The sequence below is a fragment of the Bufo gargarizans genome, chromosome 7 (assembly GCF_014858855.1).
Source record: "Bufo gargarizans isolate SCDJY-AF-19 chromosome 7, ASM1485885v1, whole genome shotgun sequence".
In the NCBI taxonomy this organism is placed as follows: Eukaryota; Metazoa; Chordata; class Amphibia; order Anura; family Bufonidae; genus Bufo; species Bufo gargarizans.
In genome coordinates this window covers 72,302,737-72,330,307 of record NC_058086.1, presented here as the reverse complement: position 1 = coordinate 72,330,307, position 27,571 = coordinate 72,302,737, and the positions used below count along the sequence as shown (strand labels likewise).

The 27,571-nt window shown below is 45.0% G+C and overlaps 1 protein-coding gene across 2 annotated transcripts in view; it reads left to right on the top strand.

Annotated features, from left to right (window-relative positions):
- Window positions 1–27,571, top strand: part of VGLL4 (vestigial like family member 4) — a 102,109-nt gene that overhangs the window by 13,749 nt on the left and 60,789 nt on the right. For both annotated transcript variants that reach the window (XM_044301429.1, XM_044301427.1), the window contains exon 2: window positions 13,631–13,707. In XM_044301429.1, coding sequence (XP_044157364.1) covers window positions 13,644–13,707 — 64 coding nt within the window. In that variant the 5' untranslated portion in view covers window positions 13,631–13,643. The remainder of the gene's footprint in view (window positions 1–13,630; window positions 13,708–27,571) is intronic.

The following is a 27,571-nucleotide window of genomic DNA, read 5'->3' as shown; positions in this document are numbered from 1 at the left end:
TCCCATTCAGGTGACTGGCTGAGCTGCAATACCAAAAAACGCCTGCTATACGGATGGCGCCGTGCTTGGTTAACTGCGAGGAAGCCACAGCTGATCATCATTAGACCAGGGTGTCAGACCGCCACCAATCCGGTACTGATGACTCATCCTGAAGATAGATCATCAGTATTAGACACTTGGAAAAAAAACTTTAAAACACCTTTTACATGGCCCAATGCAAAGTGAAAAGGGAGCTGAGTGATCGTTTTATATTTTTTTTATATTTTTTTTTTGTCCCCCAGTCTCTTTGCATATTGTCAGCAGCCCACCCAGGGCCTACATTTAGTGGGTGGGACTTACATACACCCTGCCCATTTTCGCCCTGGAAAAGCCCGAATTTACCAGGACAGGTTCCTAAAATTAGGGGCAGGCCCTGCAAATTCTGGACCGCTATACATTACAATTCTGTTTTATTGTATGGAGATGGGTAGTTGTCAGTGGAGAAGATTTATGCCTAAAAGAAAAGCTATTGGGGTCATTTATCCAACTGGTGTAAAGTAGAACTGGCTCCGTTGCCTGTAGCAACCAGTCAGATTTCACCTTTCATTTTTGACAGCTCCTTTGGAAAATGAAAGGTGGAATCTGATTGGTTCTACTTTACACCAGTTTGATTATTATCCCTATTTTTTTTGTTGTTGCTGTGGGCAACAGAGACGGGCGGTTCTTTTTAGACTGTTTCATACATCTATCTGCCCGTTCAGCGCAGTCCTCACCCTCGTGCAGAGTCGCTGTCCCTCAGATTATGGTGCTGACTGTCCGTTATTTTGTGTGAAATGATCTAAACCTGTGCTGTCCTCGCCTGTCGGCGACATGGCTGTGTGGCGTGCCGGGCGTAGACGTAATTATAAAGCGCAGGGCATAGTGTTGGGATTTGACATGAGAACAATGCTGCCTCCTCTCCGCGCTGTCTCTTGAGCTCTCGCATTGTTTGGCTCTTGTGGCATTTATGAAATCCTTGACATTTTTAGCATTCTCTCTGGAAACAATTTCTGGAAGTTCAGTGACAGCGCTTTCTTCCAGTAAGCGATGAGACGTCAGATGCGTCTGTGGAATGTACCATGTGGGAAGTGAAGCAATCATTAGCTGCGGTGTCCCAGTGCTTTCCTCTGTTTGTTAGGGGAAAACAGGAGGCGGAGGCTTCTCCGTCGTCTGCACGCTGGAATCCTCGCCACGGACGTGATCCTGCTATTTTTTTTATTTTTTTCCTCCAGCTGCCAGTCCACTAGGAACTACATCATAATCGATGTCTGTGCAGTAGTGACGCAAAAGTCGACTCATAGGAATCGAATGCGTTCAGAAATCGGCCTGCTTGAGCAGGGAGGGGGCTGGTCCCACTGCTCAAGAGACTCCCCCTCGATTGACATCTCGCCTGGCCCTGTTAATCTTGCACCTCGCCTGTCATGCGCCAATACACTTCCAGGTGTATCCAGATGTGATCGTTGAACGCACAGTCGCCATCTGCGTCACTCAGGGAGCAGCAGCAGAGCCTCAACGCCATACACTGAAGGAGATTGACAGGGCCAGATGAAATATCAATGAAGGGGGAGGGTGGAGACTCTTGAGCAGTTTGGGAAGCCCCTCGCTGCTCAAGCAGGCAGATATTTTGTATTATTTTTTTAAATGAATATGAATCGATTCGCCCATCACTACTGTGCAGATTATCGGTCCATGGTGTTTCTTTAGATGAACAGAAATCTGTATGATTGGTGACTAGAGATAAGCGAATTTCATATTTTGAAATTCATTAACGCTTTTTTTACTGATTAAAAGTTGAATTGCGTTATGGATTCCGTTACCATGGACCATAACTCAATTCTATTGCGGAATGCATAACGGAATGCCTTTAGAGTCATTCCGTCACAATAGAAGTCTATGGGCTGCATAACGGATCCGTCCCGTTTCCGTTATGCAGGAGGGGACCCCCCTGCATAACTGAAACGGAACGGATCAATTTTGCAGCCCATAGACTTCTATTGTGATGGAATGAATAACAGAATGCCTCTAAAGGCATTCCATTATGCATTCTGTCATAGAATTGCGTTCTGGTCCGTGGAAACTGAATCCATAATGCAATTCACCTTTTACCAGTAAACGAATCGCAAACTAATTTCATAACCAGAAATTCGGTCATCTCTATTGGTGACCAATTTCAGAAATGTTTGGAAAGATTGTCTCATCGGAAGCCGACTCCCTGATCGCTGGGGGTTCCCGTGATCAACTGCTGAGGGGCTGCAACATGGCTGTGAAAATGTATGTCATTGGACCCCTATCAGCAACCATGTAAGGTTACGTTTACAGTATTTTGTCTGGCATTTTTGATAGAATCTGCAATTAAGGCTTCTAACAGGACTTAAAGGGGTTTTCCATTTTGCATCTACATCCTTTAAAATAATCATTTATGAAGGTGTATATATATATATTTTTTTTATGTATTTCTTTTACCTTTATTGCTCCTATCTTCTTTCTGGACTGTGGTCACATGACCTTGTCCATATAGGTCTTATTTCCTGTGACGTTATGTCCATGGGCGTGTCAGTAATAGGGGAGTGTCTATGTAACTAGAGGGGTGGGAGGAGCTATAAACTAGCTGGGTGTTGTTAGGGGCGGTTCTGGAAGTGCTACATACCGGATGGAAACAGACCACAGGGATTGGTTTACATGGTAAAAACTGGTCAGGAGCTTCCTAACTGAAATACAAAAATCTTAGGGGCGATGTACATGATGTAAGCAAATACATGACTGTATATGTTAAACACCATAGTAATCCCGGAATGTCCCTTTAAACGTCACTTGAATCCACTGTGAACTACCTTCCTGATGTCCAAATGCTAAAAAGGTGCCCAGACTTGCCGAACTACTGATTTTAGCAGGGTCGGCCCACCATCTAATGTGTATGGTGGACTTTTTCCGATGGCTAGATTGTTATCTCTAAACCAATGTTAATACTGCCCCAGTCGTTTCATCTGGATGTAGCAGCGGGTGAGGGTGCAGTTTTATTGCTATTTCTCTGACCCTGGGTTCAGACCTGAGCGTTCTGAAACGAGCGCTCTTTATGCGCGATTGTACGGGCGTTTACAATCGCGCATACAGAGACAGGCGTGCACACATTGTCGCGCGTTCCCGAATATCTATGTGCGGGAACGCGCGACAAACGCCCAAAAAAAAGCTCAAGCACTTGTTTGAGCGTCGGGCGTTTTACAGCGCGATCGTACGCGCTGTAAAACGCCCAGGTGAGAACCATTCCCGTAGGGAATCATTGGTTCTTGCCTGTTGTGCGTTTTACAGTGCGTAGGAACGCGCTGTAAAACGCTCAGGTCTGAACCCAGGGTTAAAGGGATTGTCTGAGGGATTGGCAGATCTGCCCCCGAATGGTGTAAAATAAAACCTTTTTCCCCGGTGCTGTTCTCGGAACTACCGGTCAGTCCTTTTGCAGCGGAGATGTGCATGTCTCATTGAGAATTCACTAGCTGGCCTTACACGTAATATGACATTGCTGTGCGCCCTGTATGGCGGTACACTCCATCACCATTAGTCCTTATTACGGACCTGAAACGCTTTGCATGCTGCCAAGTCGTACTCGCCATAAGACTTACGCCAAGATTTATTTTATTTTAGATGGTTGAGGAATCCATGAAAATAAGGTGTATAATTACCACATATAGTTACAGTATGGGGACATAGAATGTTACAGGCCATGTGTTTAGCCATTGATACTTTTGGCAGTAGTACCTGACGACAAAAAAAAAAATCTAACTGCGCCCTAGTGGGGGGTGGTTGTCTGTGGCTCCCAAGGGAATGGTAATGTTTCCGCCACTGTAGTTTCCGCAATATATATATATATTATACACTCAAAGAATTATTAGCAACACCATACTAATATTGGACCCCCTTTTGCCTTCAGAACTGCCTTAGGCTACTTTCACACTAGCGTTCGATCGGATCCGTCTGCATTATATTGGCAAAAAATGGCTAAGTGTGAAATTAGCCTGAGCGGATCCGTTTGAAGATTGAGCCATATTGTGGCATCTTCAAACGGATCCGTCCCCATTGACTTACATTGTAAGTCTGGACGGATCCGCACGGCCAGGCGGACACCCGAACGCTGCAAGCAGCGTTCAGGTGTCCGCCTGCTGAGCGGAGCGGAGGCTGAACGCCGCCAGACTGATGCAGTCTGAGCGGATCCGCATCCATTCAGACTGCATCAGGGCTGGACGGAAGCGTTCGGGTCCGCTTGTGAGCCCCTTCAAACGGAGCTCATGAGCGGACACCCGAACGCTAGTGTGAAACTAGCCTTAATTGTACGTGGCATTGATTCAACAAGGTGCTGATAGCATTCTTTAGAAATGTTGGCCCATATTGATAGGATAGCATCTTGCAGTTGATGGAGATTTGAGGGATGCACATCCAGGTCACGAAGCTCCCGTTCCACCACATCCCAAACATGCTCTATTGGGTTGAGATCTGGGGACTGTGGGGGCCATTTTAGTACAGTGAACGCATTGTCATGTTCAAGAAACCAATTTGAAATGATTCGAGCTTTGTGACATGGTGCATTATCCTGCTGGAAGTAGCCATCAGAGGATGGGTACATGGTGGTCATGAAGTTATGGATATGGTCAGAAACAATGCTCAGGTAGCCCGTGGCATTTAAACGATGGCCAGTTGGCACTAAGGGGCCTAAAGTGTGCCCAGAAAACATCCTCCACACCATTACACCACCACCACCACCAGCCTGCACAGTGGTAACAAGGTATGATGGATACATGTTCTCATTCTATTTACGCCAAATTCGGACTCTACCATTTGAATGTCTCAACAGAAATCGAGACTCATCAGACCAGGCAACATTTTTCCAGTCTTCAACAGTCCAATTTTGGTGAGCTCGTGCAAATTGTAGCCTCTTTTTCCTATTTGTAGTGGAGATGAGTGGTACCCGGTGGGGTCTTCTGCTGTTGTAACCCATCCGCCTCAAGGTTGTGCGTGTTGTGGCTTCACAAATGCTTTGCTGCATACCTCGGTTGTAACGAGTGGTTACTTCAGTCCCAGTTGCTCTTCTATCAGCTTCAATCAGTCGGCCCATTCTCCTCTGACCTCTAGCATCAACAAGGCATTTTCGCCCACAGGACTGCCGCATACTGGATGTTTTTCCCTTTTCACACCATTCTTTGTAAACCCTAGAAATGGTTGTGTGTGAAAATCCCAGTAATTGAGCAGATTGTGAAATACTCAGACCGGCCCGTCTGGCACCAACAACCATGCCACGCTCAAAATTGATCAAATCCCCTTTCTTTCCCATTCTGACATTCAGTTTGGAGTTCAGGAGATTGTCTTGACCAGGACCACAACCCTACATGCATTGAAGCAACTGCCATGTGATTGGTTGACTAGATAATCGCATTAATGAGAAATAGAACAGGTGTTCCTAATAATTCTTTAGGTGAGTGTATGTGTATATATATATATATATATATATATATATAATCCCCCAAATATAATGACTAGTCGTCAGTAATCCGTTATGTCAGCCTTTTACATGTGCAGTGTGAAGCTCTGTAATATTTTTCCTCGTCCCTGTTTCCTTTTTTCTGTGGTGTCAGTAACCCATCTAATCCCATCTCCTATTCTCCTGTCACTGACCTGGTAATTTGAGGACATGTTGTCCTGTCAGCAGTCGCTGCACTATATAGCAAAGTCTGCGACCCCTCCCGAATATATTCCTGAATAATGACATTGCTACTTAATGTAGGTATCAGATGCTAACCAAGTGTATGCTGGATTACTTGGAAACTGCCTAAATAGCAATTTCTACTCCCCCCCCCCCCTTCTTATTTATGATGATTCCAGGTTTAATTGTGAGTGGTGGATACTTTAACCCGTAGGATACCAACGCCGTACATATACAGCGCTGGAAACAGGGTCACAAAGCCAAGCGCCGTACAGCTATGGCGCTCAGATTGGATGGGCGCAGGAGCTGCGCCCGCCCGATCAGTGGCAGGGGTCCGGCAGTCACTGATAGCCAGACCCCTGCTGTTTGCGCCGGCGAATTAACCCTTGCAGTGCCTCGGTCAGCGCTGACCGCGGCACGTGCGGTATCCTGCCGGGTGCGGGGTGTCCATCAGGTCCTCGTGCTGCTTGGACGGCAGCCCGGTGCCTTCCTTAGGCATTGTGGCTGCCATTCATGTGAGCCTGTGAGATCCAGCCCCCTGGATCTCTCAGGAAGCAGGCTGAAGTGTATTACAGTGTGCAATACACTTACAGCCAATGCATTACAATACAGAAGTATTGTGATGCATTGTACAGGGGATCAGACCCACAAAAGTTGAAGTGCCAGAGTGGGACAAAAAAAAAAGTTAAAAAGTAGTAATACAAGTATAGTTTTACAAAAAAATTAAGCATCTTTTTCCCAAAATAATGTTAAAAAAAGTAATAAAAATGATAGACATATCATGTATTGCCGCATCCATAACAACCTCACATTATATACCCCCTCAAGTGAATGCTATAAAAAAAAAAAGTCAAAACAGCCATTTTTTTTTCACCTTGATCAAAAAGTCTTATGTAACCCAAAATGGTACCTATGGAAACGTCACCTCATCCCGCAAAAAATGAGCCCCCACATAGGACAATGACTTAAAAAATAAAAACCAATGACACCTGTAAACAAATCCATCAAAATCTGCGCTGCAAAAGCCATATGGCTTTCCTTCCCTTTTTAGTCCTGCCATGTGCCCCCCACAGCAATTTACCACCACTTATGGGGTGTTGCCGTATTTAGGAGAAAATGGGTAACAAATTATGGGGTGCTATACCCCTTGTGAAAATGAAAAATTTGGGGCTAAGGCCTCATTCACACATGCGTGGATTTTCATGGACCACGATCCGTGAAAACCCGTCCTGCTGAGTGCACGGCGTCATTGGTTGATATGACGCCGTGCGATTTGTGTAGTGGTGGCGGCACGAAGTGCACGGCATCATAGCAACCAATGACGCTGTGCACTCAGCAGGATGGGTTTTCACGAACCGTGGTCCCTAAAAATCCACGTATGTGTGAAGGAGGCCTAAAGCAACATTTTCTTGAAAGAAATGAAACTTTTAATTTTCACAGCAAAGTGTTTCCAAATTCTGTAAAACGCTTAGGGGGTCAAAGTGCTCAGTACCCTCCTTTTTATATATTCTTTAAGGCCCCTTTCACACGGGCGAGTTTTCCGTGCGGGTGCGATCCGTGCGGCGAACGGATGGCAACCGCACTAAATCCTGACCCATTCATTTCTATGGGGCTGTGCACATGAGCGATGTTTTTAACGCATCACTTGTGCGTTCAGTTGAAATCGCAGCATGCTCTATATTTTCCGATTTTGACGTGACGCAGGCCCCATAGAAGTGAATGGGGTGTGTGAAAATCGGATGGCATCCGCAAGCAAGTACGGATGCCGTGCGATTTGCACGCATGGTTGCTAGGAGACCATCGGGATGGAGACCCGATCATTATTATTTTCCCTTATAACATGGTTATAAGGGAAAATAATAGCATTCTGAATACAGAATGCATAGTAAACCAGCGCTAGAGGGGTTAAAAAATAAAAATAAAAATTTAACTCACCTTAGTCCACTTGCTCGCGAAGCTGGCATCTCCTTGTGTCTCCGCTGCTGATGAACAGGACCTGGGGTGAGCTACTCCATTAAATAGAGCTTAAGGACCTACTTATGACGTACTTATGACGTCACTCCGGTCATCACATGATCTTTTACCATGGTGAATCACCATGGTAAAAGATCATGTGACGTACCATGTGATGACCGGAGTGACGTCATCGAAGGTCCTTAACCTGTATTTAATGGAGCAGCTCACCCCAGGTCCTCCTGTTCATCAGCAGCGGAGACACAAGGAGATGCCGGGCTTCGCGATCAAGTGGACTAAGGTGAGTTAAATTATTTTTTATTTTTTTTTAACCCCTCTAGCGCTGGTTTACTATGCGTTCTGTATTCAGAATGCTATTATTTTCCCTTATAACCATGTTATAAGGGAAAATAATACAATCTTCAGAACATCAATCCCAAGCCCGAACTTCTATGAAGAAGTTCGGGTTTGGGTACCAAACATGCGCGATTTTTCTCACGCGAGTGCAACGCATGACAATGTTTTGCACTTGCGCAGAAAAAATCGCGCATTTTCCCGCAACGCACCCGGCTCTTATCCGGGCAAAAAACTCACGCCCGTGTGAAAGAGGCCTAAGAGATGTAGTTTCCGAAACAGGGTCACTTTTTGAGGGTTTCCACTGTAGGGGTACGTCAGGGTCTCTTCAAATACAAAATGGTGCCTAAAAACCGATCTAGCAAAATCTGCCTCCAAAATCCACATGGCGCTCCTTTCCTTCTGACCACTGCCACGTGCCCATAAGGAAGTTTACTGCCACATATGGGGTATTTCTGTAAACTGCAGAATCAGAGTAATATATATTGAGGTTTATTTTGCTGGTAACCCTTGCTGTGTTGCAAAAAAAAAAAAAAAAAAAAAAAAAGATTAACATAAATCTACCCAAAAAGTGACATTTTTAAATTTCACCTCCATTTTCCTTTAATTCTTTTGGAACACCTCAAGGGTTAACAGAGTTTGTAACATCAGTTTTGAATAATTTGAGGGGGTAGTTTCTAAAATGGAGTCAATTATGGGTGGTTTTCATTACATAAGCCCCTCAAAATCACTTTATAAGGCCTATTGCACACGGCCGTTTTTTTTTCCCGTTTACTGGCCTTTTTTTGTGTTCCGTATACGGACCGTATACGGAACCATTCATTTCAATGGTTCCGCAAAAAAAACGGAATGTACTCCGTATGCATTCCGTTTCCGTATTTCCGTTTTTCCATTCCGTTTTAACATAGAATATGTCCTATTATTGCCCGCAAATCACAGTCCGTGGCTCCATTCAAGTCAATGGATCCGCAAAAAAAACTGAACACATACGGAAATGCATCTGTATGTCTTCCGTTTCCGTTCCGTTTTTTCCTGAACCATCTATTGAAAATGTTATGCCCAGCCCAATTTTATCTATGTAATTACTGTATACTGTATATGCCATACGGAAAAACGGAACAGAAACGGAAACACAACGGAAACAAAAAGCGGAACAACGGATCCATGAAAAACGGACCGCAAAACACTGAAAAAGCCATACGGTCGTGTGCAATAAGCCTAACGGAATTGGTGCTTAAAAAATTGGTTTGGGAATTTTTTTAGAAAATGGGAAAAATGGCTTCTAAGCCTTCTAACGTCCTAAAAAAAAAAAAAAATACATTTACAAAATAATGCCAACATAAAGCAGGCATATGGGAAAGTTGATTGATAACTGTTTTATGAAGAAATACTATCTGTTATAAAAGTTGAAAAATTCTAATTTCGAAATTTTTCCTAATTTTTGGATTACGGTATTCTTTATAAATAAAGGTGAAATATGTCGACTCATATTTACCACTCTGATGAAGCACAATGTGTCACGAGAAAACAATCTCAGAATGGCTCGGATAAGTAAAAACGTTTCAAAGTTATTACCACATAAAGTGACACACGTCAGATTTGCAAAAATCGGCCGGGGATTTAAGGTGAAAAGTGGCTCGGTACTGAAGGGGATAATAATAATAAAATATTACATCCCATGCTACATTTCTGTAGATCTATTATCTATATATTTTATCCCCTACAACATTAGTTTAGATCTTTTATCTATATATTACATCTATACCACAGTTTAAAGTTGCAAAGCGGAACATTTATATATATATATATTTTTTCCGGCTGAGCGAGAACTGCACCTGTGCCGCTGTTAGCAGGATTAAACCCATGAAATTCTATTGTGCAGGACACAGAAGCACTAGAACAGGTATTGTTACCAGATTAAGAACCATCCAGAAACCAACCAACAGCTCTTATATTCAGTCAACCAGAGCGACAGACACGGAAAGATGGAGTTAACCGTTTCACGCCGGATGAATTCACTGTCACATTCTTAGGGGTTACAGAGTATATAGAGTAAATCTGTCATGGAAAGGAGCCAAGCCAGACCTGTTCTCGTACCCGTTCCTGCACATTTATATTTTATTTTCCAGGTAATAAAGCCAAGAGTAAAAGATCCAGGCACATCAATAGCCAACGAGTCATAGGCAAAGTAGGAATAACCCTTGGGAATGGTAACCCATTGTAGAGAAGCCCTAAATATCTGATGGATGAGGATCCCACCTCCGGGACTGCAACATCTCGGAAAAACAGGAGCCCCTGGTCTCGGTCCTGCCTAATGAAGGGGCACCACCTATTTCCTGTGATCAGGAACAAACTGCGGTAGACTTAGACTTTGAAAGAGCCGAATGCAGCTTACAAATAACACCCTTAGGCCCCTGTCACACGGGCGTTGCGGAAACATGTGCGGGTGCGTTGTGGGAACACCCGTGATTTTTCCGCGCAAGTGCAAAACATTGTCATGCGTTTTGCACGCGCGTGTGAAAAATTGCCCATGTTTGGTACCCAAACCCGAACTTCTTCACAGAAGTTCGGGTCTGGGATCGGTGTTCTGTAGATTGTATTTATTTCCCTTATAACATGGTTATAAGGGAAAATAGCATTCTGAATACAGACTGCATAGTACAATAGCGCTGGAGGGGTTAAAAAAATAAAATAAAAATTTAACTCGCCTTAGGCTGAGTTCACACCAGCGTTCAGCCTTTCCGTTCTCCTGCTCCGTTATAGGAGCAGGAGAACGGAAAGGACGGATTGGGCACATAACTGAGACGAGCGGAGCCTACGGACCCCATAGACTATAATGGGGTCCGTTAGGTTTACGCTCAGAAAATGATTTTGGAGCGGAGACGAAAGTACTGCATGCAGGACTTTTGTCTCCGCTCCAAAATCATTTTCTGAGTGTAAACCTAACGGACCCCATTATAGTCTATGGGGTCCGTAGGCTCCGCTCGTCTCAGTTATGTGCCCAATCCGTCCTTTCCGTTCTCCTGCTCCTATAACGGAGCAGGAGAACGGAAAGGCTGAACGCTGATGTGAACGAGGCCTTAGTCCACTTGATCGCGTAGCCCGGCATCTCTTCTGTCTCCTTTGCTGAACGGGACCTGTGGTGAGCATTCATTTCAGGAACAGGACCTGTGGTGACGTCACTCCGGTCATCACATGATCCATCACCATGGTAAAAGATCATGTGATGACCGGAGTGACGTCACCACAGGTCCTGTTCAGCAAAGGAGACAGACGAGATGCCGGGCAGCGCGATCAAGTGGACTAAGGTGAGTTAAAAAAAAAATTTTTTTTTTTTAACCACTCCAGCCCTATTTTACTAAGCATTCTATATTCAGAATGCTATTATTTTCCCTTTATAACCATGTTATAAGGGAAAATAATAATGATCGGGTCTCCATCCCGATCGTCTTCTAGCAACCATGAGTGAAAATCGCACCGCATCCGCACTTGCTTGCAGATGCTTGCGATTTTCACGCAACCCATTTATTTCTATGGGGCCTGCGTTACGTGAAAAACGCACAAAATAGAGCATGCTGCGATTTTCACCCAACGCATAATTGATGCATGAAAATCACCTTTCATGTGAACAGCCCCATAGAAATGAATGGGTCGGTATTCAGTGCGGGTGCAATGTGTTCAACTCGCGCATCGCATCCGCGCGGAATACTCGCCGGTGTGAAAGGGGCCTTAGAGTTGGGCATTCCAACAAGCTCGCCAGAGCAAACTTGAACAGTCTTTCTAGGATTATTCTAAGTGCTTATGAAGACACGATACAACTATGTGTATATCTATAAAAATAAGAATCTACTTGCTTCAGATAACCCATACAACGGAGTCCTTAATTGCAACAAAATAACCTTCATTAAAAGGGCTCTTGCACACGAACGTATGAAGCCCCTGCTGTGGACCGCAAATTGTGGTCCGCAATGCATGGCACCGTCCGTGGCGCAGGCGCATGGGGACCGCAGTCCCATTCACTTGAATGGGTCTGCGATCCTTCCGTTCCGCAAAAAGATAGAACAAGTTCTATCTTTTTGCGGTGCGGAAGCACGGAACGGAACCCCAGAATGCACTCTGTAGTGTTCCCTACCGTTCCGCATCCGTGATGCAAAATGGCCACGGAACGGTGCCCGTGTATTGTGGATCTGCAAATGCGGTCCGCAATACGGCCACGGGGTGCAATAGGCCTTATTCACACTTTTTTTTTTTTCAGTTCCATTTTTTGCGTTCCGTATACGGAACCATTCATTTCAATAGATCCGCAAAAAAAACGGAAGTACTTCGTATGCCTTCCGTTTCCGTATTTCTGTTCCATTCAAAGATAGAACATGTCCTATTATTGTCCGCTTAACAGATGTTCTATCAGGGGCTAGCTGTTCCGTAAAAAGCGGATCCGCAAAAAATGGAACGGTCATGTGCGCGAGGCCTAAGGGTACTTTCACACTTGCTGCAGAGGATTTCGGCAGGCAGTTCCGTCGCTCCGGTGTCATCCGGAAAAATGGATCCGGTATAATTTTTGGGGGCATCTTAAAGGTCTGCGCATGCGCAGACTGGAGAGCTGGATCCGTTTTGACGGAACACTTTAATGTAAATTAATGCCGGATCCGGCATTCTGGCAAGTGTTCAGGATTTTTGGCCGGAGAGAAAACTGCAGCATGCTGTGGTATTTTGTCCGTCCAAAAAACGTAAGAGGGACTGAACTGATGCATCCTTAACGGATTGCTCTCCATTCAGAATGCATTAGCATAACTGATCCGTTTTTTTCCGGTATTGAGCTCCTGTGACGGAACTCAATACCGGAAAACAAAAACGCTAGTGTGAAAGTAGCCTAAATCAGGAAAAGGCTACGCTCACAATGATGTTATGAAATCTGTCAGGCTGTTCTGCTGGAAATGTAGTCGGTCACCTTGCATGTTTCCAGTTTGTTTGTCATCTGCAGTGGGTGCAGTTACGGAGGTATTCTTTCTCATTGCTTCTAGGGAGATTATTTCATTAGAGGCAGTGTGGTCCTAGGTTCAAATCTGACCATGGACAACATTTGCATGGAGCTTGTATGTTCTCCCCTTGTTTGCGTGGGTTTCCTCCGGAAAGTTCTAGGAAACTTAGATTTTCAGCCCCATTGAGGACAGCTTGACGCTAATATCTGTAATGCGCTGTAGAATATGCCAGCGCTGTACAGCTCCCTGCACACGGGGCCTTATTTAGATCTGGCACAGTTCCTCCAATCATCGCGCCTACACAGAAAACACAAATCGGGAAATGCAACAAATGACTCCATGGGGTCCCATTGACATAGTGTATGCTGAAAGAGTGTCCTTTTGGCCCATATCCGATATCAAATTAAAAATAAGATGTGGCACAATGTATATATCCTATAGGCGCCATATGTCACCGGCTTCAGTCAGAGGTGAAGTGAACAGAGTCCGAGATGTATGTAAGTCTTTCTCTTTCTGCCTTCATACCCCTCCCACATACAGTATTACGTGATCCCGGTGAGGGGATAGTTTTAGTCGTGACTCTAAGCTTTTGTATTATTTTTGACTCTTTGCTTTATACATTTGTATTATTCTTTTACAGGGTCTTCCCAGGAATGGAGACTCCATTAGATGTATTGTCAAGGGCGGCATCGTTGGTCCATGCAGATGATGAAAAACGTGAGTAGTTTGTTTTCCGCTCGGTTCTGTGTGTGGTCGCAGAGGACGTTACATACCGTGCCTGTAAAGACTGATATATGAAGGCCATGTAAAGAGAGGGTCACCAGACTGCCAGGGGCTCACGTCACCGCACAAGAGAACTGGTTGTGAAATGATAATAAAATTTGCAAGGGCTTTAATGAGAAGAAGCAGAGCTGAAATGTATCGGCTCCTTTCCTTGTTTAGGGCACATCAGAGCCGGTGTAAGGAGCCGTATAGCCTCCATGTGCTTCTCTTGCATCAGTGCTCCTAGGGGAGATTACCTCTATACATTTGGAATGAGATGAAGCATTCAACATTTTTATTTTTATTTTTTTTTCTGCAAAAACTGCATCCAAAACAGCATTGGAAAAAAACCGCGTGCATTTTTCAACGCAGTGTGTGGTTTTTACAAGATAAATGTGTTTCTCCTGTAAAAAACGCAACTTGCAGTTTTTCCCGCACCGAAACATTTCATACCTTACTAGTGACCCTGCTAAAACGCTAATTAATCATTGATCGCCTTGATTGTGTTAATGCGTGACTAACTGGTATTCCATTAAATAGAATGGCATCACTCCAGGCCATCGCGAGCACCGCAGCCAGGTTAATCTCTGTCTAGCAGTTAGGCCTCTTTCACACGAGCGTGACGGATTGGTTCGGGATGCGTTCAGTGAAACTCGCACCATTTTTCAAACAAGTTCAGTCAGTTTTGTCTGCGATTGCGTTCAGTTCTTCAGTTTTTTCCGCGCGGGTGCAGTGCGTTTTGATGTGTTTTTCACACGCGTGATAAAAAACGGAAGGTTTACAAACAACGTCTCTTAGCAACCATCAGTGAAAAACGCATCGCACTGCGTTTTTCACGCAGCCGGGGGTGCCGGGAATCGGTCATCAATAGTAAAAAGCGGACAATACCTTTTAAAGCAGTTCCCCTCAGACTGCACTTCTGTAGCTGACTTAAAGGGGTTCTAATCTGTATCAGATCGGTGGGGGTCTGACACCTGGCACTCCTGCTGATTAGCTGTATGAAGGGAAATCGTGTGTGTGCGCCGTCTCCCTTCTCTCTTCCTACTCGCTGCTGCTATGTCTATGGCGAGCAGGAAGAGACGCAGGAGACGGCACCCGGCACACCCGCCGATCTGATATTGATGACCTAAAGGCCTGGAAAACCCCTTTAAGCACAAGCATCTGGAAATAGGGGTGCAACGCTTCTCTGGCAGGCTACATTTCATGTCCGTCTGATCTACTACTCCTCTGTCTAGACCAGGGTTTCTCAACTCCGGTCCTCGGGACCCACCTACCAGTCTGGATTTGAGAATATCCCACAGAATGAATACTTGTGGTAAGTCCTGATACATTGACACTAATTATATCACCTGCTCAATACTAAGGAAATCCTGAAAACATGACTGGTAGGTGGGTCCCGAGGACCGGAGTTGAGAAACCCTGGTCTAGACTTAGACCCGCTCTAGGCTTTTCTAGCTCCTTTCCTCTGTGTCGACCACAATTTCTTAAGATGGCAGTGGGCTCCTCCGCCTGCAGGGATCTCGTGCAGCTGGTATGTCTGCCTCTGCTCTCTGACTGACATGTTACACTAGTTGCCTGTTTCTTGCAAGACTAAATTCAAAACCTTCTTACTAGATTACAAACTCTCCGGATAGGGAAATGTGAACGAGGCCTGATGGTGGCCACACAAATATGATAATTCGGGGCCAAACATCAGCTTAGTTCGAAAACGGTATTGCTGGACTGGCGCACTGGTCCACCTTTTACTCTTGTGTCGGCACCGAAATTCTGCAGTAATTTGTACCAAAAATTTTACACATTTTTTTTTTTTTTTTGTTTTTTAAATCTTATTTTTACATTTATAAAGAAAATTAAAAAGATTACCTGCCGCCCTGTCCCCAGTACAAACAATGTTTAACAATCTCATCCACTTGCTGCAGAAAAATTAGCAAAATAACCTGCAGTGTGGAAATGTGGCCGCGCCCCAAGCATATAGGCACAGGGCAGTGGAATCTATGCAGATTTTTATTGCTTGAATTTTCGTGCGGTTTTCAGCACTCTTCCGCTCCAAAATTTGCAGGTGTTACTTGCATATTTTAGTGTGGATTTGCTCTGACTCGCACCCTTGACAATGTAAAGGGTGAAATCTGCAGTGAAAATCTGCACGCACACCGCTGATATGCTGCGGATTTCAAAATCCGCATGGCAGGTCAATGAGATTTTGAAAATCTCATCTACTTAGCTGGCACTGTGTTAGGCTGGATGCACACGACTGCGTCGTGTTTTGCGTTCTGTCGCTCATTATACAAATGCCTATTCTTGTCCGCAAAACATTTCTATTTGGCCCGTACTGTTCCGCAAATTGCAGAACGCACATGGGCAGCATCCGTGTATTGTGGATCCGCAAAACACAGCACGGTCATGTGCATGTAGCCTTAGGCCTCCTGCACACGAACGCGTGCTGCCCGTTGCCGCACTTGTGGATCCGCAGTACACGGGCGCTGTTCTGTGGGCATTCCGCATCACAGATGCGGACCCATTCACTTCAATGGGTCCGCAAATCCGGAGATGCAGAATGGTGCGGAACGGAACCCTATGGAAGCACTACGGAGTGCTTCTGTGGGGTTTCGTCCCGTACTTCCGTTCCGCAAAAAGATAGGACATGTCCTATCTTTTTGTGGAACGCGGACCCGTTAAAGTGAATGGGTCCGTGATCCGCTGCGGCTGCCCCACGGTTGGTGTTCGTGCATTGTGGCCCGCAGCAGGAGGCCTTACACTGTGGATTCCCTGCACAACAATCTGCACTTCATATGCCCGGTGTGCAGGGTCGGGTTTCAACAAAATTCCGCACAGGTTTTTGTGCAAATTTCTCTGTTTCCGCACCAAAATCCACGAGTGTTACTTTTCCCCGGCCTCAATCCGCTGAGGACTTCAAAATATGCACAGCAGGTCAAATTTTTTTTTTTGCGTGGAAGAAGTGTACATTATATTTGGGCCTCATGCACACGAACGTGTTTTCTTTCCGTGTCCATTCCGTGTTTTTTTTTTTTTTTGCAGACCATTCATTTCAGTGGGTCTGAAAATAAGCAAAAAACGGAAGGTACTTCGTGTGCATTCAGTTTCCGTATGTCCGTATTTCCGTTCTGCAAAAAAATAGAACATGTCCTATTATTGTCCACATAACGGTCAAGGATAGTTCTGTTCTATTAGGGGCCAGCTGTTCCGTTCCGCAAAATACATACGGTCGTGTGCATGAGGCCTTAGGGTACATTTACACAACCGTGTGTAATCCTTTCCGTTTTGCAGTCTGCAAATAACAGAACCGCATGTCCGCATTTTGTGGACGAATGACTTCCGTTTGTGTTCCGTATGTCTTCAGTTTTTTACGGTTTGCAAAAAACGGAAGGAAAAAAAAATTACTAATAAGTCCTTAAATAATACGGAAACGGATGACATACGGAAACCATTCCGTATGTCATCCGCAATTTGCGGATCCGTTGACTTGAATTGGGCTGCGGACAGATGTGTGCAGACAATGGTAGTACAAGCTTCATATTTTTGCGGACTAGAAATGCGGAAACAAGGATGCGGATAACAAACTGAACGTTGTCCGCACATTTTATTCACCCATAGGAATGAATGGATTAACATCTATACTGCAAAATGCGGTATCGGACGCAGGTAAAATTATACGGTCGTGTGAATGGACCCTATGTATGCAGCGCAAGGTTCACATAGATTTATGTTTCTCAAGGCCGTTAGCAGTTTTGTTTGAACACTCCAACGTCTGGTGTCAGTTTTTTTTTTTTCACAGCTGCACCTATGTCAATAACACCTGAACTCTCTGGCGACTTGTTTGTTCTGCCTGTTGTTTGCACTCCTTTTACATCACTCATTCCTGTAGACTGAGGCAGCAGTGACACTTCTTCTTACGCTGCTGCTGTCGCTGTGGGTCTATTATTACTTGTTGACTTAAATTTGACCTTTACCACCAACCTTTACTACCACCCCCCTCTCCCCCCCATTCCCAAATTCCTTGGCTTTCATGGTAATGCTACTAACGAACACTTGAGGCCTAGTTCACACTTGATGGATTTGGTCAGGGATTTCCATCAGTATTTGTGAGCCAAAATCCGTTGCGGGACAAAAATACAGAACAGGTACAAATCTTTCCATTATACCTGTGGGCTCCACTTCTAGTTTTGGCTCGCAATCACTGATGGGAAATCACTGAACAAACACTGAAGTGTGAACTAGTCCTAGCCGACCTGAGTCTTCACAAAGGTTGACTGTGATGGACTGGCCACAAACGCGTCAATCTGCAGCAGTCAATGGCTGCATGAGTTAGTGGGGTAATAGAGGGGATACCCCACCGTAAATGTATGGAACTGTGGCTGTGGAAACCTTGTCTAAGGCCTCTTTCACCTGTCGGTGAACCACGGACCCCTCGCACATCCATTAAAGAGGACCTTTCACCTGAAAATGAAAGTTAAACTAAAGATATAGCCTTACTTACATGCCCCCGGTATTGCTTATTCAGTCATTCATTTTTCAATCAGTGCCCCCGTTTGTCCGCTCTGCCCCCCGGAATATTTGCTGCCTTGTATGCTAATGAGCCATTCGGCTCAACTGGGCGGGCCTTCAAAAGTTCTCCCGGGCGTGTCATTCTTCTCCCTGGCCAGGGAGAAGACGCTCCAGTTCTCGCGAGATGGCTCTGGATGGATGAAATCGCTCCAGTTCTCGCAAGTAGAATATTTTCTTTGTTTCCAGCTTCTTTCTTAGGTTTTTAGCCATGGGTATTTCCCTACATACATCTATGGCCTATCCATGGACGACGCCATTAGTATCTCATAGATGTAGATACCGTACCTTTTATGCTTCCGCCAGGAGTGATCAGAAAACCGCAGGCTATGGTACACGGTTTCCCTAGCTCACACACTCTTGTTTTTGCATCTCACAAATGAAGGTAATGGCGTAGCCGGTCACTATTATGGGAGCAACTGAAACGGCGCAAGACAACCCTACAGCCCTGCTTGTCACCCTTGAGCACAAAAGGATTGGGCATGCCAAAATCTAACGTGCTTGACAATTTCTTTCCCCAACTGAGAGTTGGGACAGCCCCATACACATAAGGCTACTTTCACATTAGCTTTTTTTGCGGATCCGTCTTGGATCTCCAAAAAAAACGCTTCTGTTACAATAATACAACCGCATGCATCCGTCATGAACGGACCCGGTTGTATTATGAACTCCACTGAAAGTCAGTGGGGGACGGATCCATTTTCTATTGTGTCAGAGAAAACGGATCCGTCCCCATTGACTTGCGTTGTGTGTCAGGACGGATCCGTCTTGCTCCGCACCACACCGCGGACTGTCCGTGATGGGGACTTAATCAAACAGAACGGAATGCATTTTGGTGCATTCAGTTTAGTTCAGTTCAGTTTTGTCACCATTGACAATGAATGGGGACAAAACTGAAGCGGTTTTTTTTTTCCCCCACTATTGAGATCCTATGACTGATCATGGCTGAAATGAAAACGCTAGTGTGAAAGTAGCCTTAGGCGGTTGACTGGTCCTGCTGGGCTGAAAAAAGTAATCTCTGATCCCTCAAGATGTTTCTGACTGGCCAAGAGGCCTCGTTTGAGGTCCTTTTAAATTATCGGACTGAATATCTGGAATGGATGTTCTTAGGAACACTCTTTCCTATAATCTGCCCGCTTAAAAGTGACATCAATCACCCGATGAACGTTCATGGGGTCAAAGCATTGTTGACGTTTTCATTCCTTTTTTTTTTTTTTTACACCTGTTTCCAGGCAGAAAAGATGGTATTTTATTTTACAATATTTTTAAAAAGGGGTCTTTTTTTTTAAATTTTTTTTATTGGCATGGCGTGATTAGTAAATGACCTAATGAAGCAGTTCTGCTACCCAGAAACAGTAAATCTATATGGGGGGGCAAACGATAGCCATAAATTTGATATAAATGCAGCTCTCCCCTCCTCTGACAAGCAGGCATTTATAGGGAACAAACAATTCCCGATCATTCTCGGCCTGTGTGAATAGGTCTTCCGAGGTGACGCTCGGCATTTGCCATTGCCGTATTTAAAGGGATCTGCCCTGGTCACAGATGTCCTTTCAATATAATTTGCGTTGGCCTTTTTCCCTCTGACATCCCTGCAGCATGTGCCCTTCAGCCCTTTAAGTCACTCGGCTGTGGTTATTGGGCTGCATTGTGTAAATGTCAGTGGCTTCTATTTTGTCTCGTTCCCAGCACAGGATTTGATCGCACTGGTCTGCTCAGAAGTGGTGATTGCACCCGCTGGTCTTGTTTACTTGGGGTGGGTCCCATCTGCTTTGACAACAGTTAACATCAACAGACTCTGCTGTAGCCCAAGGTGCTGTCTGTTGTCAGTCGGCTGAGGTGGGGCGAGATACGTGGGACGGGTTCTGTGCGACATTTGTTATGACAGATTTTATAGCCATGACTAAGTCTCCCTCCATCTCACATATCGGAGAATTCCTTAAGTAGTAATTCCATAATTGTATTGTTGAAATAGTTCACATTCTGAGAAGAGTGCAGGGGGAGGGGGACGGGGTCAGATTGCCTGCAGTTTCCTTGAGTATTCGCACGACTGTATCCATTTTTCAGTCCGCAAACCGTGGATCCACAAAATGTGAATATTGGTCATGTGCATCCCTCACATTTCGCGGGCCCCATTCTCAAAATGGGTCCGCAATGCACAGGCACTCACCGTAGGGCCGCTGTTTGCAGACGAAGGACCCATTCACTTGAATGGGGACCACATTGCATGCACTACTTTTTTGCGGTGCGGAGGCACGGACATAAAACCATGGAAGCACTCTGTAGTACTTCCGTGGGGTTCCGCGCCTCTGTTCCACACCTTCCGGATTGCTGACCCATTTAAGTGAATGGGTCCGCATCCATGATGCGGTGCACAAATGGCCGGTGTCCGTATATTGCGGACCCGCTGTTTGCCACCATGAGCCCTTAGTCTGTATTTTGTGAATCGGATTCAGACTGTGCAGAATGGCGCCATTTGATAGCAGAGAAGTCGCTGAATTCCTCCCTGGCATCTTGTAGTAGATTTGGGTCCCTGCCGCAGTAATTCTGAAGTAATGTTATGTTGGAGAATTATTATATTTGAACTAGGGGACAATACAATTCTCATATGGCTGGGTTGGTTTTGCAGAAAGGGGCACTTTGGCCCCCAGACCTGGGGAACCTAAAATTTGACTACACGTGGCACATCCAAGATGCCCGCCACTGTCTCAAAGCTCCCTATGCAGAGCTTTGTAGGGAAATCGGGCACCTCACCCTGCACCCCGTGCCGATCAGCTGTTTTGCAGTAGCTCCAAGGCCGGAAATTGTTGCTGGCACCACACAGCTCCCCCGTTTCTGTAGTGGACAGAGCTGGTTACTGCAGTGCTGCTTCTATTCACTTCAGTAGGGGCATCGCTGCAGTAGCTATCTCTGTCCACTTCAGAAACGGGGGAGCTGTGCAGTCCCGGTGTCGGAGCTGCTGCAGAACAGTTGATCGATGAGGGTGCAGGGTGTCGGACCGCCGCCGATCAGATTTGATGACCTGTCCTGAGGATAGGCCATCGGTATTATATACCGGAAAACTTCCTTATACTTTCTTTAAAAATTCTGTATGGCTATGTTTATGGAATGCGTGGATGGGGAAAATAATTGGTCCTGAAGACCCAAAATACGGGTTAAAGAGGTTTTCTGGATTTGCGTAAATAATTTATTATAAATGTATTAAGCGTGCCATGCCACTTTTTTTGTTGTAAAAAAACAACTGCGAGACCCCATTTTGCAACTTTTTTTTTTTTAGTCTAATATTGTCGCACAGGTGTCTTTTTGTCCTCACCATGAGGGAGTAGCGGGGGCTGGGACTTCGGCCCCACAAATTTAAAACGACCCCCACTGTTTTTTACTTCTTTACCGTTTTCCAAACTGTTTGTTGTCAGTGAATGTGAACACTTTTGTAAGGCTCTGTTCACATCTGTGCTAATTATCTCTGTTCCGCTCCATGATAGGAGCACAACAGTGAAAATGACAGCAGCGCCGCATCCTTCACATGATGGACGCCCGACCGACTCCAATGACTATAATGAGGGCCGACAGGTTCCATCACGGTGTCCATTATTTTAGCAGACAGATTAATGCTGCATTCTGCACTATTTTGTCAGGAATTTATGATGGAATCTGTAAGAGGTGCCTAATGGAGCCTCCAACACAGATGCCTAAATTCAGCGACATTGGGGGAGATTGATCGAACTGGTGGAAAGTAGAACTGGCTTAGTTGCCCATAGCAACCAATCAGATTGCAACTTTCATTTTTCAAAGGAGCTGTGAAAAATGGAAGCTGGAAGCTGATTGGTTGCTATGGGCAACTAAGACAGTTCTACTTTCCACCAGTTTGATCAATCTCCCCCATAAACTGGCACATATCTGCTCTGCTCTGTGAGCTAAATCCGTCCGCCGCACACATTTCTGGCAGTGCGTTACAAGCCGTCTAGGCTTTTTGGCTCACAGAGCATTGCCAGGACTGCGGACAGTTGTCCACATCTCAGCTGAGCGCAGGACTAGGTTTTACAGGTTTGCTGCCTCTGAATATATACAAGGGTGTTCCCATTCACTGACAGCAATTAGCTTGAACATGGTGAGCAGTTGAAACACAAAGTTTAATGTAGATCATGCAGAGCAATCTGCAGGCAGCAGGTTATAGAGCAGAAGGAGCTGAGCAGATTGATATATAGTTCAGTCGAAAAGATTCAGTATAACTTGCAATTTTATAGACTGAAATTCCTATTCCTTCTGGGCTTAGGAGTCCAGTGGGCGGTCCTACATAATGATTGACAGCTACCCTATATGCATGCATATACAGGGAAAGCTGTGAATCAATAGATTACTCCACCCACTGGAGAATGAACTTTGAGAGCCCTGTTCTAGAGATGGATGCAGGTCCCACACCTATATGTCATGCTAGTGATATGCTTCTAATGTCTCAGGTGAGACAACTGCTTTAACTCCTTCCTGACCTCTGCCGTAATAGTACAACGGGTGTCAGGTCTTTAAAAATGGCGCCTGCTCCAGACACGACTACGGCCCTCATGACCTGAGCTGACTGCATCATGATCATTTATGGTGCAGTCAGTTCCTGTCTGATCTTGGTTCTAGTGTACAGTACTCACATCCTCATATGAGTACAGCACACTAGACCTGCAATCAGATAAGAATTGACTGTATCAGAAAACACTATGATGGTTAGGGGATCCGCGCTTGGTCCGGGAGATGCAGCTGACACACGGACCGAGTTTCCCGAACCGAGCGCAGTTATGTGAATCAGCCCTTACCTCTTTTGTTAGTACATTGGGGATTTCCTAAAATCTGTAGTCTTATAAAGTGCCACTTGTAGGACTTGCACAGAACTGGCCTGTATCATACGATTGTCAGTTATACGGTATTCTAGCGTTTTCTTTAACATTCTCGCCTTCCCTCTATTGTGCGGCTAATCCGCAGGTTAGCCGAGATCCCGGCTGCTTTCTCTACAGGATATAATCTCCCTTTGTTGATCTGGGTTATGCAATAACAGAAGACTGGCGTAATGGGGGTAATGCAATGCCAGGCAGGGGAACCGGATACGGCCACGATTGCCTGAAGCTGTTTACTGTTACATTACATATAGGCCCCTTGACGGTGACACATACTCAATTACTCATGTAATAAGTAGGTATGAAATTCTGATTTAAAGTGGCCATGACGTACAGGCCAGAGTCTAGACAGATTCTAGAAATGTGTTCTTGGTGCTCTACACAGAAGCATTTCTACAAAATTAATGATTTGAGTTCAAATAAGGCAATCTAATGGCTACTACGGTCATGCAAATGACAGTGGACGTCTTGTTTCATCAAAGTGGCTGTGATAGGGGCCCCCCTCCATTATTTATTAATTTATTATATTTGTATTTTAGGCTCCTGTTCATGGGTGTAAGGCCAGGTTCACATCACCTTTTTATTTTCTGTTCTTCTGATCTATCAAAAGAACAGAAAAATAAAGAAAAAAACGGATCCTGTATTTTAAGCATCCGTTATACTCAGTAATGCACATTTTGCATCCGTTTTAGCCATTTCCATCTGAGATCCGTTATTTTAGACGGGGGAAAAAAAGTCCTATGCAAAGATTTCTTTTTTTCCTTCTAAAATAACGAATCTCAGGCGGAAATGGCTAAAATGGATCAGGACCCTATGCATACACAAAGTACAGAACCCGTTACCTGGATTTCTCCTTTTTAAAGGGACACTACACCTTACGGGTACATCCAGACGTGATGGAAAATACAGAGGAAAAGGCTTCTGTGGATTTTGCTGTGGATCCGGTAGAAAAGCGTTTGTAGGAACATTTGTCCCTGACAATCGGACCATAGTAGCTGTAGGAAGTTTGACATTTTCTTGAGGCTCTTGAGGGCCCTTATTGCCTGAATTGATCCTTCTTGTCACAGGAGTGTTTTGGGCGATAAGTATACAGATTGTCCTCATTCACATTCATCTGTATCCTCAGTAGGACTTATAACCTAATCTCTCTGTCTCAAGCACACACGCTAGGAATCCATTTATCCCACAAGTACATCCTTGAGGCTACTTGCACACCTGCGGTAAGTTACCCAGTAAGTATCGGGCATAGCTGGATACTGCTGTGCGCGCACCCTGACCTAATTGACAATAATGGGATCCAATGGGGATTCTGTCGGTTTCTGGCATGAGCTCCCGGTTTCGGCTGAACAAAAACTGGTGCATGAACCAGTTTTTGTCCGGCCAAAAACAGCACTCGTAATGGAAACCGCCCAGATCCCATTATAGACAATGGGCTCCTGTGGTGAACTCGGCAGTATCCGGCTAGGATCTGGTAAACTCCTGTAGGCTGTTCCTCTGCCGGAACAGCCTGCTGAATACCTTACCACAGTTGTGAAACTAGCCTTAGGCCTCTTTTACACGTCAATGAGACACGGATGGGCGACACACATACCCATTGATTTGAATCAGCTTTTTTTTTTACACGTCAGTGTGGGGCACGCACTACTTTGGTTCATGATGTGGACCAAACGTGGCTCATCGAAGTCCAGGGCTCGCCTGAAAACCACTTGCACAACACGGATATCAGGGTCAGTGATTGCTATATGATGCTCAGGAAGCTAATTTTCAGCCTAGCAGTGTACATGGCATACGGATGACACACGGAAGGCAAAAAAAGGATTTGCGGACATCGTCGCAGATGAGTCACTGCCCATTTTGTTGTGGATGTGATCACTGACATGTGAAAGAGGCCTTGGCGTGAAAGCAAACTACAGTATCTGGAAGAAACCCACACAAAGACTTGAAGAAAGTACCAGCGCCATGCAGGTGTTGCCATTGGCCGGATTTGAATCCGGGACCCCAGTGCTGACAAGCAACAATGCTGACCACTGAGCCACCATGCAGTCATTTCTTAAAATGCAGTACTTCTGACCACCACTTTAACTTGTCCACCACAATTTGGATTATTAATAATTCCAGACCACTGGAAGTTGCCCTTGTTCATTTCATTGGATACCTGTCTATCCGTTCAATGTCTGGAGAGTTGCATATGAACAGTGGTTTATCCTGCTTGGTCAACCTCATTGTTCCAATATAGCGCCACGAATAGGGGTCTAAATTGGAGCACTGCACCAAGCGGGAGTAATTCTAACACTATCTTGCTTGACTGTGGGGGGTGTTCAGAGTCCCAGCAGCATCCCTGCAGATGTCCAGGATTATGACATCGATGGTCTTTCTTCAGGAGAGTCCATTAGTAAAAGATCGGTGGAGGTCTGACACCTTGCACCCCACCAATCAGTTACTTTTATAGCCCCAGTAAGGGAAATCGGCTCTGGAACTACCTAGGTGTGTCGTTCTGGCACCAGATCTACAAGGTAACAGCTGATCGTCTAGTGTACAGGGTGTTGGACCTCCACAGATCAGATCTTGATGGATAGGCCATCAGTATGAAAATCCTGGACACCCCTTTAAGCTAGTCTATCAGTTTTGTTGTTATTTTTAGGCTGTTTTTGATGTGTTAGTATTAACATGGAAACTTTTGACCCTTCTTTGCTGCCACTTTAGTATCGCTTATTATTATTATTTTTAAGTCTTGCATGCCAGAAGTTTGTAATCTGAACCAAGGTGATCGTCTGAGCAGGAAGTAAAATACTGCAGACAGGATGTTGCTTGTTCATTGTTCCTCGTGTTTTCACCGGCTGCTTTTATGTGCTGCTCGTTCCCTTCCTCCCTGCCCCCAGGGCTGAGGACTTGCCACAAGTCTGGCATGGCATACAGTAGGTAGACGAACACTGGCTTGACTGAAGGATTTCATTGTCGGCAGTGAGAAATAGAGCATCCATCAGCAGCGTTCTTAAGGCAGGGTTAGGGTCCCTTCACATACGTCTGGCGATCTGGTACAGTTCCACATACATCCGGTACATTAGTTGTAACGTTGGGTGCCAAATAGCGCTGGACAGAAAAATGCTGCATGCTCCATTTTACTGTCTGGCGCTATCGCTGTACAAGCACCAGATCTATGCACTGAAGTGCGGTGCACATATATTAGTTGTGTCTGGCTCCCGGCATAAAACAACTGATCGGGCACAACTGATATATGTGAAGCGGGCCTTAGTGCCGACCAGTCTTATGATGGCAGACCATGAGCAGAGACCCTCCTATCTGTTTTTAATTTAGCCGTATTGACATCTAAAATCCCAGTTTTTAGGTCTGCATATGTTTTGCCTTTTACAAGTTTTGCGCATAATTATTTATTTTTTCAGTTGGTCTTTATTAAAACTTTTCAGAAGTTTTGTCTTACAGAGTTAAGTTTCAGTCTATCTGCAGACTGTCAATGTAACACGTTGCTGTTCAGATGGCTCATGTGAAGCCCTTATCTCTGTACTCATGACAGCTCATAAATACTCAGTTTAGCTAAATTCTTTTCAAACTGAGAACAATATGGCTTAGGTCTGGATAGGTCATCAGTATCTGAACAGTGGGGGTCTGCCAATCGGGACCCCCTACAAGCAGCTGTTTAACAAGGCACTGGTGCTCCTGCTCACCGTGCACAGCACAGTACATTGCTTGGTATCGCAGCTCAGCCCCGTTCACTTTAATGGGCCAACATCACACGCCTTGGAAAAGCTGGAGAATGTTGCAGCTCCACTTCGAGTGCCGCTGCCTTCTTAAACAGCTGATTGGTGGGCGTCCCGGGTGACTGATCCAAAAAGATCAGATACTCATACTGATGACCTATTCAGAGGATAGGTTATCAGTAAAAAAAACACTTGAAAAACCCCTTTAACTGAGTCTTTATAAGCTGTCAGGAATTCAGGGATAAGAGCTAGACATCCAGCCATCAGAACAGCAACACCACAGGACTCGGTGTAAAACAGAAAGAAACAGTCTGCTGATGGACTAAAGCTTCACCCTGTAGGACAAAAACTGCTCCAAATTTTTAATACAGACCAATTGAAAAAGTGATTTTTAGACCAAAAGGGGTAAAATGCAATCATAAAAAGGAAGGTGTTCATAGTCTTTAAGAAACAAAACCCAACCTTTTCCTTCATTGTTGCACTTTGTTGTCATAGTGTATGAGATGGAGCACAGCCATGTTTGACTGTGTAGTAAGTTATTTGTGAAATTTAAGGTGGATTGAAAAGAATTTGTTTGTTTGGTTTCAAGTCACATTGAAAGGATAATGGCACACAATACTCTGTGTACTAGCTGTAGTATTTTGGTCCCAGGAACTGCACAAC